A 19,110-nucleotide genomic window follows, 5' to 3' on the forward strand; every position below is an offset into this window, starting at 1 on the left:
ACAACTTAATTACACACAAAAATTTGATCAAAATCGGTCCAGCCGTTTAAAAGCCTGATGGTGACAAACGTCCGCAACGAAGATTTTTATAGATTAAGATTAATTATGCAAATATAAAAGCATTTTAATAATATTAGACTGCTAGCGGATCCAGTGCAGCCTTGTCAAAATTCAGCATTTCCCTACACTTCAAACATTACCAAAAAATATTATCAAATTATCATGCTATGGCATGAGTTTCATTGTTGATGATGTCAGAGCAATACTCATTTTGTGAATTCGCAATTATATATATGAGGATTAACATACTATTAACAATTTAGCTCCAAGTTTTGCCATGTAAATGTTCAGAGTTGTGCTTTCACTTGCCTATAAGTTTGAGCAATTTAAAATTTTAATCAGTTTTGTTTTATTGTATCTCTTTTCTATTGAATTTTTAGCGGGAAAAGTGTATGTGAATTAGGAGGAGGCATGTCATGTTTGAGTGGCTTAGCGGTAAGTCGTTTTCATATTGCAGTTGACATTAAATACCCTCTAAAATGTTTTGCATTTTAGGATTTTGTTGTTGATGTTTTTAAGATTTCAGACCAAAGTTCTGAAGTGTATGTATTTGTGTAATGTACAATTTCATTTATTTTATTTAATACACATAAATGAAATGGTACATTAAAATACTCAAACCAGTTATTGTGCGTTTTTTTTTTTTTTTTAACTTTTGTGCAGTGTATAGTGATGTAAAATACCCGGGTATTTATTTTTAGGGGTAAATACCTAGGGTATATACCTGGGTAAATACCCAAAATGGGTATTTACCCAAGTATTTCAAAAATTTATACACAACTAAAATACTTTTCTGTATGTATTCCACTATATATATATATATATAACCAACCATATACGAAACAATAAATTTTTGCCCAAAAATTGCATTTTGATCACATATTTAAAGAATTATTGTGTGAAACAACTTAGCAATCTAATATGATATTCACATTAAATGTGTTGGATATGCCTACTCAATGTTGATAGCCAAATTTCAGACATAAAAAGCCATTCTACAAAGTATTGGTTATTATTTTACTGTTTGCACCTTCCAATTAGCAAGTGCTATATTTTTTGAGCAATTACACCTTAAAGTCAAGTAAGAAATATATAAAATTTATTAGGTGTACTCCGAGGTGTGTATTTTAAGTAATGATAATATTTTTGTCCTGACACGGGCTGTACACCAGAGGGCATTCTGACCATATGGAGTGGGTAGTGGGGCCTTGGACCTTGATAAACTCGACTGTCGCCTGCTGTCTTTGGTTGAGGCAGGATCGCGCGTGGCGTAGTCGTCTTCAAAAATTGTGTGCAAGTTCAAAATGCAACAAAGCATTGAACAGCAACCAAATTTTGCTCTCGCCTTGGAAAACTGGGTGCATCAACGCTGGAAATGATTCAACAAACATATGGCAGGGAAAGCTTATCACAAACTCAAGTTTTTAGAGGCCAGGAGAGCGTAGAGGACGAGCCCCGTGCAGGTCGCTGTCAACATCAAGAACTGCAGAAAACGAACAACGTCTGCGACGTTTGCCGAACACGGACTGCTGTTTAAGTGTTCTCATGATTGCAGAACAGCTAGGAATGGATAAAATGGTTGTGCACAAAATCATCAGTGAGAATCTTGGGATGAGGAAGATTTGCATCAAACTCGTGCTTCATAGTTGCTGAGCACTTGACAAAAAATGGCACCGTAACGATTCTACAACCTCCCTAGAGTCCCGACTGTGCCCCATCAGACTTTTTCCTCTTCTCCAAAGTGAAAACTGCCTTCAATGAGAGCCACCACAGAACCCTGGATGATGCAAAAAGGGCTTGTACGCATGCTCTGAAGGATGTTTCAGTTGGTGATTTTCAGGGAGCGCACGAAGCGTGGAAACATCGCCTGCAGAAGTGTGTTGATACTCAATTAGCATATTTTGAAGACTACTAAAGTTTTGTAGCGATATCTTGAATAAATTATTTTTTGTGGACTTATTCTCACTACTTAAAATACACACCCGTATATCATGATATATATCCGATATTTATTTTGAAAATATCATGATATGTTGGATATTTATTTTTTCAACTATGGTATTTTAAATATAAAAAGTACATTAATCATAGTAATATTGTTAATTTATTATTAAACATAACCAAAAGTTATGTACTATATTTTTATGATGCATTGATACATCATTAATATAACAAAGTAATATAATGTTCCTTTTTTACTTGTATTTTATATTCATAAAATTATTAGTAATGTAACAATTTTAATTCATATAAAAGTGCCTAATTAAATATTAAACATTGCTCAGAAAAAAAGAAAATGTCTTATGACTGTGCACTGACTAATGTATATCATTTATTTCTGAGTTATATAACTGTAAAAGTAGCTAACAGAAGAAAAATGAGTAGAACAGCTAATGCTAAATTAACTCCATTAAAATTGATACAAATGTGAAATGAAAAGTTAGATATAAAGAATGAAAGAAACCATAATTTTAAGTCTACATATTGTAATCATAATGTAACAAAATAAAGAGTGATTTGAGGATGCATTTACTATTTTGAAGGCTTAAGTCTTTGCTTATTGAAAACATCGGATATGTATCAAAATATCAGATATTTTCAATATTTTAGAAACATGATATTTTCGAACCCTGGGTGTACTATGTTTTAATGTCCTTCTGTAATACTTATTAGGTTGCTGCAACTGCTGGAGCAAAAGAAGTATTTCTTACCGATGGCAATATTCGCTGTGTAGAAAGTATCCTTTATTTTTGTTTTTAAATTTGCACTTTGCTGCATCAGAGTGAAAAGTTCAATGCCCCCCCCCCCCCACGTTTAATTCATATTGCAGCATGAATCCCTGATGTATGTTTCACATCCAGAATCTTTCTCCGTGGCACTCAGTTGTGGAATTACGTTCTGTGATCCAAAATATTCCGATGCTTCTGGACTGTGGAAGTGAATTTTCCTTGTAACAAACAACTCTGTTACATTGCATTCTTTCAAATATTTTAAGCAAATATAAAATTAATGGAGTGCATTTAAATAAGCATTGGCATATTTATTATATTAGAGTATTTGCTCTAACATATTAAGCGGGAATATTAAACTGAAACATCTCCAGAAGAAATCTGATAGATTTGTTTTCTCGTTCCACATGTAGAGACGGCTCTAAATTTCTAATAAATTTAAAGAATTAAAATACGTGATGGTTCACATGATTTCTTTATTAAATAGGGTGTCGACTGATACTGGAATTACTGGATAGTTTTTCACTCTGGAAATACCAGATTTATGCTGAAATTTTTATTGAAATAATGGAAAATATTTTTTTTTAAAAACCTTTTGACTGGAAAATATACGAATAATGGAGGCATATATTGAATTCAAAAGTTGAAGTTTCTAATAAGCAAAATATCCTTAGAATTCAGTATGTGTTAAAACCATTAGTTCCAAGTTCTACAGCCTCCTCTCTCAACATGCCACTGACCAAAACTATTATAATTCATTGTTTATACCAGAGGTAAACTATCAAAACTAAAAAATATTAAACTTTTCAGTATTTTGATTCAAATGGAATTTTTTAGCTTAGTTGCTAAACTAAGCTAAAGCTTAGGTAAGCTAGCAATTGGATCTGGTAAAAATAAGATCTTGTTGCAAATTATTTGAAGCTAAGTTCTGAAAAATTGAGTGTTGCCACAGTTTACCATGGCAACTGCTGTACTGTTTCTCATTTGATGTTATACAAAGGAACAAAGAAAAATATTGGGTGAAATAAAAAGCTGTGGGAATGTAAAGGGAGATGGTTTCTTTGTTTTTCATTTTGTTGTGAAATAGCAACCAAATACATTAATATGATGCTGGAAATTTTTTAAAAATCATGCTGGAAATATACTGGAATTTCGGATGACAGTTTACCCTCTCTGTAAAACCATTTTTATCTCATATTTAAAATATATACTTCAAACCTTCAATCATTAAGCGTTATTAGCATATGTTCAATAAATTTTCAGATAAAACATTTGTCAAGGTTTTGGTCTGTTAGTTTAAATTTTACTTGAATTGAATAAAACATTTAAAATCAATTACCTAAAATTATGCTCTTGTTGAAAATGCTGATTATTACATCATTGATTGTATTTTAAAGGCATTCCAGGGCTGCCAGCTTGTATGGTTCTTATTTTGGTTTGAGTGTACAGTTGTATGGGTTTGTTTTGTATAGAATTCGTATGTTTTGTGCATTTCATGATTGAAGTTGCCGAACATGTGTCAACTAGATTAGTTTATTTCAGTGTACATTTTTTATGTTAAAGTCAAAACAATATTGGCAAGCCTTATTAAAATTTTATTAAATGGACTTGCAACTTGATTTAAAACCAGGAAAGGAAAGAACTTACCATTCTGTTCTGTCTAGTGAAATTGTAAACTCACTAGTGCTCATTGAAAATAGTCTAATTTTTTATTTATTTATTATTTTTTTTGGAAAGATAAGAAGGAAATGTTTTCTTTTTGTAGTGCTGAATAGCTGAATAGAAGTTTGGGCACTTTACATTTTAATTCTCTGTAGAATATGTTAATGATATTTAATAAATGTTATGAATTTTAGAAGGTAATCTCTTAATATTCAACTTTTCTAGCAGGAAGCTCAGGCATTTACATTGTAAATTAATGTTAAAGGATTTGCAATATTAAAGTCTTGTTTTTAAATTTAGTTTTATGTATAAATCTTACCATTGATCTATTTGTTGTGTAACAGTTCTTTATTTGATACTTAATACTGACTAAGATGTGCAATGTAACATTGAGCAAAATTCGGAATACTTTGGAGCTACTCATGTACTTAGTAGGTAAGTTGGTAAATTTTCATTTTCAATTTTTAATTTGTCTTTTGCTTTGCCTAACATTAATACTTTTGAGTTTAAACATCATTTTGAATTTTATAAATACCCTTTTAAATTTGAGTCAAAATTTTTCTGTTCAAGATTTAGTAATATCATGTTAACTAGACAACTAGCAGAATAGAATGCATGTTGACATCAGCAGTTCTCATCTGACAAGGGTTTGATTTTTTATCAAATGAAATGCACTTGCATTACAATTTGCCAATACTCTTTTTTTACACTCATCTTTTAGCATAGTGCTTTAAAAACGCCTGATTGTTTTGATTTAAAACAGGTCCTGGCTGATGTGGCTATTTATACATTAAAACGGGGTGGCTTTTCCCACCGCGGTGACTTTGCCTGATTTTAATTCAAAGGTTCTCCTCCTATAAGTAGTACTTCAAGATTCGGCTTTGAGACTCTAAGGTTGTGTAATCAGGGTTGCCACGCACCTGGAAAATATGGAAAACCTGGAATTGTCAGGGAAAATGAAAATCACCTAAAATGGTCAGGGAATTGTCAGGGAAAATCACAAGTTATTGAAATTTCTGGTAATGTCAGGGAATTCCTTCTTAATTTTTGCGTCTGATGGGTGAAATTGTTGCGTAAAAATGTGGAAATGCGGTAAATGTCGCATTCCAGATAAGCGAATTTTCCTAACAATTGAGAGGATGAAAATTCAAGCTCGTGTTTAAGTGCTTAATGTAATAAGGCTACAAAAAAAAAAAAAAAAAGTCCATACTAAAATTATTAAGTTCTGATTTATATGATTACATTTTATTTTGCTTCTTTTGAAAAAAAAATCGAGCCATGCTTAGCTGGAACTTACTAGTATTTTCCTAAAGTATGTGTGGTCTTAATATAACCTTCATTCTACTTTTTTTTTCTTTCTTTTTCGTGAAATGAATGATCATAAAAGTTTAAAATCTAAAAATTTTAGCTTTTATAGGTTAACACTTGTTTTTTTGGAAACATGCCAACATTGAAAGTGACTTTGTCAAAAATTTCTTAGTATATTTGAGATTTCAGAGAGCATTTAAGTGTTTAGTTCTTCATTTACTTTTAAAGCTAAGGATTTGCAAAAATCTTTTTAAAACAGAAATTAAAAGCTCATTTTAGAAGAATAGTGTAATAATTTTCTGTATTCTTATGTATCAAGAATATGAATTTTAAATCATTGCAGAGAATTAGCATACATTTTTATTTTTGAAACAGAATGAACTCAAGGGTCTGGCCAGAGGAAATTTAGGTCCTTTTAAAGACCCTTCACAAAAATCTAATTAGTTAAAAAGGACCCTTCACAAAAGTTTAATTGACCAAATCGGACCTTTCATGAACTAATTTGTTAATAAATGAGTATGCAAACCAGAAATCTAATTTATATTGATGGATAAGTTTTGGTTAAACATTTTGAAATTTCACAAAAAGAATTGATTTTTCACAAAATTTTTTTCAAATTCACAAAAATAAGACCCTGTAAAAAATTCTAGACAGACCCCTGGAACTATGATTTTTATAGATCTTTGCTTACCAAAGAAAGATGTTATGATTTTATCCCGTTATCACAATGCTGATAATTCTTTCACATGTTTATGTTGCAGTTGAGAATAGGGGCGACGTCGATGTTTCGAAAACATCCATTGTGGTTTTTGTTAAAATATTGGTGTTTAAAATTTGAATATATATTTTTAAACTTCAATGTTTTTTAAAAAGATGTCACACCACTTGTTGGAGTGTAGTATCAAAAAGGGCATGTTGGTCAAAAATTTGAAAGAAAAGTCTCGTAGCATTATAGACTGATGGAATGCTGTTATTCATGGTGCAAGGGGGGAGGAAGGGAGACTTAAAATGAAATGTGAGATTTCTTACACTATGCTCAGTTATGCTAGAATGCTCCCTAGCACATATCTTGTAATAGCAAAAAGTTGCTAAGTAAGAAAAAGCATAAAAAAAGTGCTAACAAAAAATTTTGAGCAAAATAAAATGTTTGCATTGAAAGGGAAACAAACTTTTGCACACAATTGCAGAGATTTAAAAATAAAAATATTAGTTGAAAATATGTGGTATTTCAAAGCATTTGTAATTAAATTTTAAGTTTGTCTTAACTTAAACCAAATTTTGATAACAATTATTGATAATGAAGCATCATTTGGTTAATAAAGTAGGTTTATTTACAGTAAAAATTATATTGTATCGATATTAAATAACGTAAGTTGACATTCATTATCCTGGAATTTTTGCTAAAATTGACTGGAAAACCTGGAAATATCAGGGAATTTCATTCTTGAACTTCTGTGGCAACCTTATGTAATGTCATCTCAGCCTTGTGTAGAATGCACAAGGAAGTTATCAGTGAAATAATAAGTTATCAGTGAAATAGGTTGTTTTGTTGCCTGTAAAGCTATTTAAGGAAATTTTAGTGTGCTCCAAATTACATCTGCAATGTCCACGCATTGAGTCATTAAGAATCGACTGTCATATTTTACTGTTGCTCTTATAAAAAGGAAGAAGTAGCTTTTTCATTTTTTTCCCAAATACATAGTAGGTGTAATCCTTGTGGGCAATTTCACCCCGGCTTTTACAAGAAATTTGGGGTCACTTTGCTCATTTGATCTATACGAAAAATGAATCCTTAACTTGAAAATGTATGAATGAATAAGGATCACGATTAATATATGTATGTTCCAAGTCCCCAAATCTTCAATTTTTTTTCCCCGCCTTCTCATCAAGGGGCGTTTGTCTTGTCCAGAATTTAAATTTCATTGGATGAGTGATGGCGTGGTGATTGACTCCTGGTCCAGGGAGCAATTCCTATTTGCTACCACGTTGGCTCCACTTGGTCTGCATCCCGCCTACGGTCCGAGGCCGAAAACCAGGCACAAAGTACCGTGCTCGAATCCGTGTTGAAAAGAGGCAAAGCCGCCAAAAGCCAGACCGTGTCCACTGATCTATTCAACCCCCAGACCGAGGGGCGACATTCGGGGTCAAGCGCACCAGGGGTCCTGCGTTGGTCACGCGCGTCACTCTCCGAAGGTCATCTACGCTGTTTCCAAGGTGTTTTTGGAGATCGTCACAATCCTTTCATTCTGGATAAATCCTCAAGGCTTAAAATATTTAGTGCTCAGATGCATTGATATTATTGGCATACTTCATAATATTTTCAACCCTGCTATTTTGCTGCACTCTGTTGATGTAGTTAGTATGTGGTGAACTGATGAAAAAGAGCGGTGAGTAAGGTTGTAACACTGGTACAAGTTCAATTAGCTGATGTTCTTTTCTGTATTAACCGTAAGCATACTTTTTTAGTATTATAATTACGATTAAAGCCTCAATAATACATTGATTGCGATGAATGAAACTGCTTGCCGTATCCAGGGGTTGGTGACCTATAGCGAGCAGAGGGCCATGACTCCCTATAATTAGGGCTAACTTAATCAGGCAGCATTGTAAAGGCTACGCAGATCCTAATCACATCGTTACGACGCTGCCAGGATAGATTTGCCTGAACCATAGTGAATAATTAAATCCTAATACGCCATGAAAATACAACTCATATGAAAAATTAACACACTTAAACTAGGCTAACGGTGTTTTGTTCAGTAAGTTCAAAAGTTCATTTTTATTAGTAAACTTGTTGAAGAAATTTGGTGTTAACGTTTTTATTCCTTATTGAATTTCAAATACTAGAGTTTTTCTTCCACAACTCAAATGTCTGGTTTTCATGTAAAAAATGAAAATCAGACAAGAGCTCCAAAAAATATACAGAACAATGAGTAAATAAATTTAAAGGAAAAAAAGCGTAAAAATATATTCGGAAAAAAAATAGATTTAATTGTGTCAAATCATTTCTATTTTTTTGCGTGCACCGGGTGGGGGACCACGAAGTTCATAATTTTTCTGAAGGAGATGCTCAGAGGTCTGAAGTTTGGGAACATCTGATCTATATTTTAATGAATTATGATTGGTCAACCCAATAAAAACAATATGATTTGCCAAGATTTCTGAAAATCATTGATTTAATATATGGCGAAATTAAAATTTTTTTGTTGCAATTTTAGGTTGTTGAGGTGGGGCATCGATGATGATCTAACAGATTGCAGGACTAGATTCGATGTTGTACTTTGTGCTGACTGGTGAGTAGGAGAAACTTTCTTTTGTTTTCTTTTCAGCTTATTCATGTTTATTTTTTTCTTCTTTACATTGTGAAATTCTTTACTTCTATTCATTGCAAAACAAGGTTATTAATGAGATCCTCAATCTAACTGATATGTCAAATAATTAAATCAAAGGTGTTTGATTTGATTAGGACAGTATTATTCATGGAAACTCCTTACACACTAAAAATTTATAGGTGATCTGTTTGTGAATGTGTAATGAGATAAAATTTATTTTTTCTTGATTTTAGTTGAAAAATCTTTCTGATTATTCAAATATTTAACAATTGATGAAAAATTACATTTAGGAAATATGCAATACCTTTCACTTTATTACCTCTGTCCCATTTCTTTGTCAGCATTGTAGACTTTAATAGTATATGTTTTGCAGTCTTTATTATGACGAAGGAAGACAACCATTATCATCTACAATTTGGAAAATTTTGAAAGATAATGTAAGTACTTTTGTAACATACTTTTCCTGTTATTAGTGAAGAATTTATTCTCTGTTTCAAGGGCGCCATATGCAAAATTGTAAGGGGGGGGGCTCAGATATTTTCCCCATGGATTAGGAGGGTGTTTTCTCCATGGAAACCGATTTCAGGACAGATTAGAGTCATTAAAATATTTCATTTTTAATAACTTATTCATTAATGGCTGGCGAATAAATGTTTTTACATTTTTGCAAAGAAAAAAGTACTGAAAGCAAAGGAGTTCTAATTTCAAAGGGGGGGGGGAGGGCTCGAGCCCTCCCTCCTTGCCCCCCTATATGGGAGCTTTTGCTCTGTTTTTATTTATTTAATTATTGTGCAACTTCTTTTTTCTGAAATGTACTTTTCAATAAGTTTGTAATATTTGGCAATTGTGTAAGAAAATGCGTTGTCATTCCTACTAGACTGTCATGCTACGTAATCCAGCAGTGCTTTGCTCAGATATTCCAAAGACATTCATAAATCCAGTTTTAAATGGGATTTTCAATTTTGACAAATTTCTCCATGTTTTTTCTTCTTTTTACATAGTAACGGAAGTATTGTACTTTCAAAAAATAAAAAAGTCACCCAAATTTTGGTCTAAATTTCCATTTTACTCAACCTGGAATGAATGTTAAGTTGTTTTTCCATTCTGTCTGCACCTGCATTTAAGCCTAAGAATGTATGGGACAGCCAAAATATTCATTTTGGGGATTCCCAAGTACAAGATAACTATCACAAGTTTTCTCATGCCATCTGTATGATTATGTGTACATGCTTGTATGTCAGGTAACTCAAAAGGAAAGTGCCTTAGTAAGTTGAAATTTCTATTTAGGGTATATATATAGCTGTGCACCTCCCCTTTTGGTTTCATTCCGATGATCCAAAAATTCTGTTAATTTCAATGCAGACGGAAGTGAAGTCATAATTTGGTGACTACTAGGAGATATTATCGCCATGTTTTTTTTTTTTTTGATATCACCATGAAAAAATTTCTTATATAAGATATTTTGAATGTTGTGTCAGTTTGGTGATTTTTTCCAAATTTCCCATGCAAGTAGCGTTAAAATTGTCATAAGTTAGGAAATTCATCATTGTAAAAGTCTTTTCTGCAGCAGTTAGCCACAAACTAGAGGTGTAAGTATTTTAAACTTCTTTTCTGCTCACTCTAAGGCACTATTATAATATCATAATGTTCCTCTTAGACATTCCATTTAGTTTTTATTGTTCCAAACTCAGATCTTAGACACGGACAAAACATAGCCTTTGTGTACATTTGCATACTTTTATGGCTGCAGAAAAATGTATAAAAAGCTATTCATTTAAGAAGTATTGCTTCTAAAATGCTTACATGAGTTCATGCATCAATTCTTTTGAGACATTAAAAACATCAATTATTTAGAAAATGTCAAAGGAATTAGTGTGGGGTTCACATTAGATATTTTAGTACATCATTCAATAATTATTTTAATAAGTAAATGATTTAATTTCTTTTTTAAATATTTGATGTATTTAGTTTCCTTCCATACTGATATTATAAGAAGTGTTAAAATTATGTGTTAGTAACTCGTCTTTTTTTTAAAAGAATTATTTGCTATGTGCCATGTATGTTTTGAAATAAGGTTCCTAATGTGCATAATAAGCAATTGAGATATTCAAACTTGTGCGCACATTTTCACTCAACTACTACTTTAACTTCACTTTCTTGTTTGAAAGATAGCATCGTAGTTTTAGAAAGAGAGTGTGTTGTGTTAAATAAACCAGCTACTTCCGAATTTGAGTTTTGTATTATCTTTATTGCCATGTCAAAGCATATAGGAAATGTCTGCACTTGGTTTAAGATTAGAAAGAATCTTTCTAATTTTAAAGCTCTTAATACAGATAAGCACTAGCTCCATTTTAGCATATGTTTGCATAAAAGTTGATTGTAGTTTCTGTTACCTTAAACTGTTTATTGTGATTTATATTGATTATAAATCGGATAATAATTCAGTTTAAGTTATTTAATGTATTTGGTTAAAATATTCTAAAATATAATTTCCTCTAATAATGTTATTTATTCATCACTTGATTTTAGGGCTTAGCTGTAATTTTGGCTCCGACTCGAGGAAGAACATTTCAGCAATTTGTGGATCTAGTGCAGAAAAAATTTCATGTAGAGCGTTTAATGGCTTACGATACTCATGTATGGGAATTGAATTGCAGAGTAAGTCAAGTTACAGTTTAAGTCTCAGGCCTTGTGATATTGAGTTTGTAATTTATGCAGAATTTTTTTACAATAATGTACATAGTCACTATTATAACTATTTTAGCCATTAGCAGGCATGGATTTATGTACAAGCTAAGCAAGCTATAGCTTAGGGCTCCTGCTTTGTTAGGGCTGAGTACTGGCCAGTTCATTACACTGGAGCGTTGTCTTGCTGGGAAGTCCAATTAGGACCACCTAGGACTTACCCAAATGGTAACAAATACTTGCTTAGGGTATTTTGACACACTTCTGAATTTTGTCTGCCCTACATAAAGCTAACAGAAGTTTGTCCACTGAAGCAAAAAGCGCCCCATACCAAGAGCGAGCCATCACATTCTTGCCTACTGAATATGTACTTGGGATATTTTTTCAAGTTACGTCAATAGTATGAGAACCCACCTGGACTGTCTAAATTCCATTTCTTTCATCTGATTATACACTAATCCATTTGTCATTGTAATGCAAGTGGTGTTTTCCCCGCTGCAGTCTGGCTTGTTAGTGAAACCATTTCAGAAAAGGTTTACGAGCTAACTTTTGTTTTTTGATAAATCCTGATTCAGTTATTGATCTGCATATGATGTCACTTGATATTTTTGATCCATGTCGAGTTTTTATCTGATTAAGAGACAAATTTCCAGTTATAGCCGTACTTTTAATTCTTCTACCATCACGAAAGGTAGTTTTTTTCGGCCTTCCTGAGCAATACGCAGGTTTGAATAGTTTTCCAGATTCCAGAACATTATAAATACCACTTTTAGACTGATTTAAAATCATTGAAATTTCCATAAGGGTTTTACCTTCAGCTTTCATCTTCCAGAGTTTTGTAACTTCTTCAGGCGAGAACTGCAGACTTCAGTATCTTGACAACAACAAGCCTTAAAATTCATTGAAACGAACCATGCTGTTCCTTCACGTATCACGTTTCAAGAGATATTTGAATAAAATCTGATTTGTGCATAAACTTTTGCGACAGCCAAAAAATTGTCGATTGTGCATTCTGATTTTCGTTATGGTTATATCATTCAAAATTTTAGAAACATATTTAGAATCACACTAGCCATCTACAGTAGAAATTAGAAAACATTCCGTTGAATAGTTTTCTTTAAATTCAAAAATTGGCTTTGTGCTGAAACTTATGCGCCACGCTGTAATTTTTCCTTCTTAATTTTTGATATTAATAAGTTTTGTTCCATTTAAAAGCAGCTAAAATTAAAGCAATTTGCTTCTTTTTGAATGAATGGGTATAATATACATTCTACTTAACATCAAGACCTTTTGTAAAGTATTATGAAAACTTTTTTCATTTAGTATACCTATTACATTTTAAAATTTTTATTAGGGAAATGTTTTGTTATAATTCAGTTTTATGTTTTGTTTTTCTTACGTTTGTATATTGAAAAATGCTTGACTTAGAAATTTCCCGGATTTTAAATGTTTATTAAAAAAAGAGAGAGAAGGTACTGAAAAGATTACTGAAGTGTTTCAGAGAGTCAATACTGTATCATTTCCATAGTGATGTAATACAGTTTATGGTTCTTTTAGGAAGGTAAATAAAAAAGTAGGCCCAATTAGTTCTGGACAAACAATCTTGTTATTGTTTAACTTTTGGTGTCTTTGAAAAATTATTATTTTTCCTTTGTGCAGCGCCAGCCAAATCAAGGCCGGATTTAGGGGAGGGCAGGCTACTGCCCCGAGGCCTCCACAACAAAGGGGCCCCCCACAGTAAAATTTTTATAAAATATCCTAACTTTCACGGGTCAGCAAATTTTAGGTTTTTTCTCCCAGACTTTTTTTTTTGTATTTCTACAAAGAATGCTTGCACAAAAATTATATTATTATCAATATATCAGAAAGCCCTGATTGCAAGTATCCGTTTACTATCAATTTTTTATTTGATCGAGCAATTCAGTGGCAATATGTATTTTTTTTATTATTCATTTAATTTGTAATTTGTACCTATGAGTTAAAGAGAAATAAAGTAAGTAAAAATAATACGAAAAATGGTTAACTTTGCAGGTCATCCTAACAACTTCTCACTTCTTGAGCTCAAAAATTTAAAAATTATTTGACAAAATGACTTGAATGCAAATTTTTTAACGAAAATATCTATTGAACACGTCGATTTTCTCCCGCTCCCCCCCCCCCTTTTCATTTTTTAATAATAACGAAGAATTATGAATTAATCATTAAAAATCTGTTATAATTTTCTATTAGCAATAAATTGCATGGGGGCGCTCTTTTTTTTTAACCAAAGAAAGGAATTTAGCCCTTTAAGTTGGTGAAACTCCTATAATATATCAAAGTATCGGATATTTTCAAAAATATGATGATCTTTTTGAACTCTGATTGGGGCTTCCACTCCTTTGTTGCCCCGGGGCCTCCACACTTCCAAATTCGGCCCTGAGCCAAATACTTTGTTTGTTAAAGCTAATTAGTTATCCTAAATTTAGATAAACAAATTATTGGTGAATGAAGTCCGAAAATAATCTCTTAAATAAACAATCTGAAAGCATGACTTACAGTGAAAACTCTCGTCCTTAAATAAAAATTACCTAAATCTTTATCTGTGCTGTTTTTTAACCCCCAATGCAAAAAAGAGGGAGTTCATAAGTTGAAATGTGTGTGTCTGCCTGTGACATAGTAGCTGATAAACAAATGATTCATTTGAGTCAGGATTTTTTCTTTTTCAAATTTTTAATTTAATATTAGATCTTATTATAATACTATTGCCCTTCTTCTCAATGGTTATCGTTTTTATTTTAGTTTTAAGTTTTCGACTTTGTTGTTGAAATAATGTTTTTCTTTTTTTTTAATCACGTGTTTAGAACTGAAATAATTTTTCCCTTCACTTAACCAAGTTATGTATTTTTACAACTTTTCCCCCTCAGCTTAAAGACTCCAAATCCAGTATCTATGATGAAGATCTTCATTACCCTCAGATGTTAATACTGCGAAAAGTTTAGTTAAGAAGAAAAAGGTATGATTTGCTGATTTCTGTTACTATTATTTGTTGTTTTAAAATTTGCATTTAGTACTCGATCACTTATTTAACTTAATGAATTCTTTGTAGGCTATTATTAAATTTTTTTTACACAAAATATTTGCATTCCATAGGTAAATTCTTGCAGTGACAAGTGTTGAATTGAGTATGGTCTAGATCAGGGGTTCCCACCACGCTGGGCGTGAAACGTATGTTATGGGGTTGTGACAGTATTTCCATTTTTAAAATAAATAATATCATACAAACTATAAAACCATTTAAGAAAAATAGCATCATTTTTATTTTCCTTTTTATCAATGTTAATCACGGTTAATTTTGTTAATAAAAGTTCGTTGTTTGCATTTTTATTCAGAAAGTTGCCATCAAGTTCCTGTTTTCATAGTAGATAATTGTATTTTGGGTTCCTTTTTGTAAAATGAATAATATTAATTTTCTACGATTTGGTATTTGCCACAAATGCATGGTGTATTGGAAAATGATTGAATGCAAGTATTTTGAACATGTTGAAGAATGTTTTAAAGTTGTAGAAGGTATATTCTCCTGATTTTTCAATAATTGCATTAGATGGAGGACACATATAGGGTGTACACATATTGAGTCATTTGATTGGCCAGAAACGGGTTGCAATGTGCAAAAGTTTTGGGACCACTGGTCTAAATACAAAGTTTTTGGCATGTTTCTACTTCTAACAGCTAAAATTACAAAACCTATGTGTGAACAGCATGTAAATTGCTTACACACAGTTTTTGTAATTTCATGTTGCTCCCTTTTCATTCTAATGAACTTAAAATTGTAATTTTTTTTTTTAGTAAATATTCAACTTCTGGTGTTAATGGTTCCGTTTTTTTTTTTTTTTTCAGAGAAATTTAATTCTTTATTCCTCCTGCTCCAGTTTTCAAATAAACAAGTTATTGTACTAAATTGAATACATAAATATATTCAGTGTTCGCGCTCAACTATCCGTAACTTGGGTCCCAAGGACCCATTAATGAAATAGATTTGGGTCCTTTGGCGGAAAAAATGAGTCCCTTAAATTTTAAACAGAAAATCTTAGCACATAATTGAATAATATACAACTATTTATACTTAGGGAAAAGAAACTATCCACATAGTTATTTGAAAAAGGTATGAAATAAACTAAATTGGTTAATTTTGCCCTTTTTTTCTGTGATTTCAGAAACTATTTAGTCAGTTACAAAGAGGTAAACTCAAAATTTACTTTCAAGTTGGATTTTACCATGAAATAAAAAATAAATGCCTTTGATTGATCAAGCAGAAAGCACTCCCTTAACCTTTGCTTTCATAAACATTTTTCTAGGTGAAAAAAAGCAACTAGCCCCCCCCCCCCTCCATCAATTATCAATGGCAGATAGAAAAAAATCGCAAGCGAATTAACACAACGCAAAAATCGCGATCTCAAAAACAAAACATTTTCTCACATGAGTATGAAAATTGCTCATTTGCAATCTTAAATTAGAAAATTTGACTTCATTGTGACTCTTTTAAAATATCTGTGTTGGCTTTGGTGCTACTTTTAAAATTTCGCCATTTTCAAAATAGCGCGATCGATTAATATGTGACTTTTGCAAGTCCAAATAAAAATAGCCCCTCAGAAATAGGTGAATTACTAGAAAATGAACAAGGTTAAAGTGCTTTTGTATGAAATTCATATTCATAAGTAATTTAACAAGAAAAATGTTAAGTTCAGAACTTTGTGTTTTGCGCGATCGGGAAAATGTTCGCCATTTTTTTTCACCCATCCTTTTATTGAGGATGCAAGATAATAATTTTCAAAAGTAATTCTGGTTAGGTGAATGCAAAATAGATAAGCTTTTACTACTCAGTTGTCCTGTATCAATCCTGAAGATTGCATTGAAACCACTCTTACTTTTGATCTTTATTGTTGTTTTCAGGAATTTCCCCAAGATAAAAGTTGAGGGAGAACTTATTCTTAGAATACAGTACAATGGGCTATTTATGAACTTCCAATATTTTGCTCCTTGAGCTCTGCCCAGGAGGTCACTGTAAGCTCCAGTCTTATCACTAAAATTGCATTGACTGGTCAACAGTAGGGGTGTGTTTGAATAGCTGATACAGAAATAGGGTCATTTTAATCATTTTCTGTTGATTCTCCTGGTCATTGAAGCTTAAAAGCATTCACTAGATAGATCTTCAGCATTTTCCACAATTTTTTTTTCTGGTTTTTATCTTTTGGGTGTTCTGGGTCCCTAGGACCCGAATTTTCGCGGAAGTTGCGTCCCTTTCCCGCGAATTTGCGTAAAAAACCCGCTATAGCGCGTAAACGCGAACCCTGTATATTGCTTTGCTATCCAAAACTTATGGGATAAAGCACACACACACATAAAGAAAGCAGGGCCATAGCCTGAGGGTGGCATTATGGGGCTTACAACCACATTTTTAAGACATCTATTTCAAAAGCTTTTTTTACCAGGAAAAGCCTCTGAATGTCCCCACCTACTAACATTAGAAAAGATAGTCTAAAACTGCATTTTTAGAGCTGCAAATTTTGTTTAATTTTTCGAGGGAGTACCCCTGTTTCTGCATAAATATTACTTTACGTCTGCATTCATATTTCTAATTCTCTTTCTCCGCATATAATACGATGCAGTTCGCCTAATTTTTTTGCTCTTATTTAGGGGTGCCAATCCCCCAAAGGGCAATGGCATACCCCCCTCAAATACTGAGTAGCATCCCCCCAAGAATGACATCACCTCAAAATGAGACCAAAACCCCTGTAAAATCACCTGCCCCTAAAAATTTAAATGGTGCAGTCTGCTCCATGAAAATTCTTGTGGGCACCTGACCACATAATCAGAAGCGAGTTCTGCTTTGTTTCTTTTCATGTACGTATATGTTTGAAAAAAGGGGGAGAGGGAGGGGTGTCAGCAAAGTCATACGCCAGTTTTCAACCCTAGGGTGGCCCTGGGCCATGAACACTGTCTGAAATTTTCCCCCGTAAAATTTTTTTTAGAGTGCCCTCCCATGCAAGTCCAGTGCCCTACCTTATGTCAGCACCTAGCTATGGCTCTGAAAGAAAGAAAAATGACAAATAAAATAGAATAGTAAAAATGGTTATAAAAGGTAACAAAATCTAAAAATAGGCGTTATTTTCAAACACGTTATATTATGACTGGGGATATTCTAGATTATAAAACCCGAGGAATATCAATAAAAAAGAAATGTCAAGTAGGTTGCAGCAATAAAGATGGTTATTAGGCCAGTTTGCACTCATGCACTTAATATGAAGGTTATATTTACTGCTTATAGCAATATGATATTTTTATTTGTTTATCAATGTCCTAAGTCTCAATTATTTAACTATAACTGAATAAAGAGCTTTTTTTAAACAATGTGTTAGTTATAAAAATATATTAAAAAAAAAAAAAATACATCCTGTCATGAAACATATGTTTATTTATTTTTTTTCAATGAATGTTAAACATTTTTCTCTCATGTATATATATTTGAACATGTTAAATTTTATGAGAGATCTTCCTAATAAGAGGCAATACACATTCGTCATGACGGGTAGTTTTCTAGTTATAAATAAACGTTGTTATGATTGCTATATATGTTGTCATTGCTAAATGATCTGACATTTTTTTTCTTTTCTTTGAAGCTTCCAAAAAGGATGTTTGTTCAAATCAACTTAGCAAACAAAATTCATCCTTCATTTCAATGTGTAGCGCTGTATATTATCATCCAAATAGAGATGTGTCTGATTCGTCCATATTCAAGATGGCACATTAATAGAATTTCATCAAAAAAGTATTGCATATGAAACATAAATCTTGTAAAGTAAATGTACAGACGTAAAATATTTATTTATAAAATTGTAAATATCTTTTAAGATGTTACTTTTATTTGTTTTAAGTATGTTTAAAACTGTTATTAAGGGATTTTTTCTCTCCAAATGTATACTGGTTGCTGATTCTTTACAGAGATTGAGAAAGACATTTATTTCTTTAAAATATTTTAAGTAGGAAGTGTGAATTGTATATAAACTATGCAAATTGACTGTGAATGAAATGCACAATATTTTAATTCAAATAAAAAAGTAAAACTATTGTTAAAAATGTATATGCATAAAAATGAAAACAACTTCAACTTTGAATATGTGTAAAGAAAAATTACAAGTTTGGTTACTTGGCTAAATTAATTTTGTAATTATTTATTAATTTATTATGCAGTTACATTTTAATAACATAGGTCTGTTTTGTTTTTTAAATTTTATGTTTGGACTTTCTCGAATACTTCCAAGAACCTAAAGTAACTTCATATGAAATATTTTTAAATT

At 32.0% G+C, this 19,110-nt stretch overlaps 1 protein-coding gene across 1 annotated transcript in view; it reads left to right on the top strand.

Moving 5' to 3' along the window:
• Window positions 1–18,790, top strand: part of LOC129234405 (calmodulin-lysine N-methyltransferase-like) — a 33,541-nt gene extending 14,751 nt beyond the window's left edge. The window contains exons 5-12 of the mRNA XM_054868401.1: window positions 441–495; window positions 2,734–2,797; window positions 4,826–4,886; window positions 8,978–9,052; window positions 9,465–9,528; window positions 11,621–11,749; window positions 14,680–14,768; window positions 18,433–18,790. Coding sequence (XP_054724376.1) covers window positions 441–495; window positions 2,734–2,797; window positions 4,826–4,886; window positions 8,978–9,052; window positions 9,465–9,528; window positions 11,621–11,749; window positions 14,680–14,754 — 523 coding nt within the window. The 3' untranslated portion in view covers window positions 14,755–14,768; window positions 18,433–18,790. The remainder of the gene's footprint in view (window positions 1–440; window positions 496–2,733; window positions 2,798–4,825; window positions 4,887–8,977; window positions 9,053–9,464; window positions 9,529–11,620; window positions 11,750–14,679; window positions 14,769–18,432) is intronic.
• Window positions 18,791–19,110: the final 320 nt, after the last annotated feature.

This window comes from Uloborus diversus, chromosome 1 (genome assembly GCF_026930045.1).
Source record: "Uloborus diversus isolate 005 chromosome 1, Udiv.v.3.1, whole genome shotgun sequence".
Lineage (NCBI taxonomy): Eukaryota > Metazoa > Arthropoda > Arachnida > Araneae > Uloboridae > Uloborus > Uloborus diversus.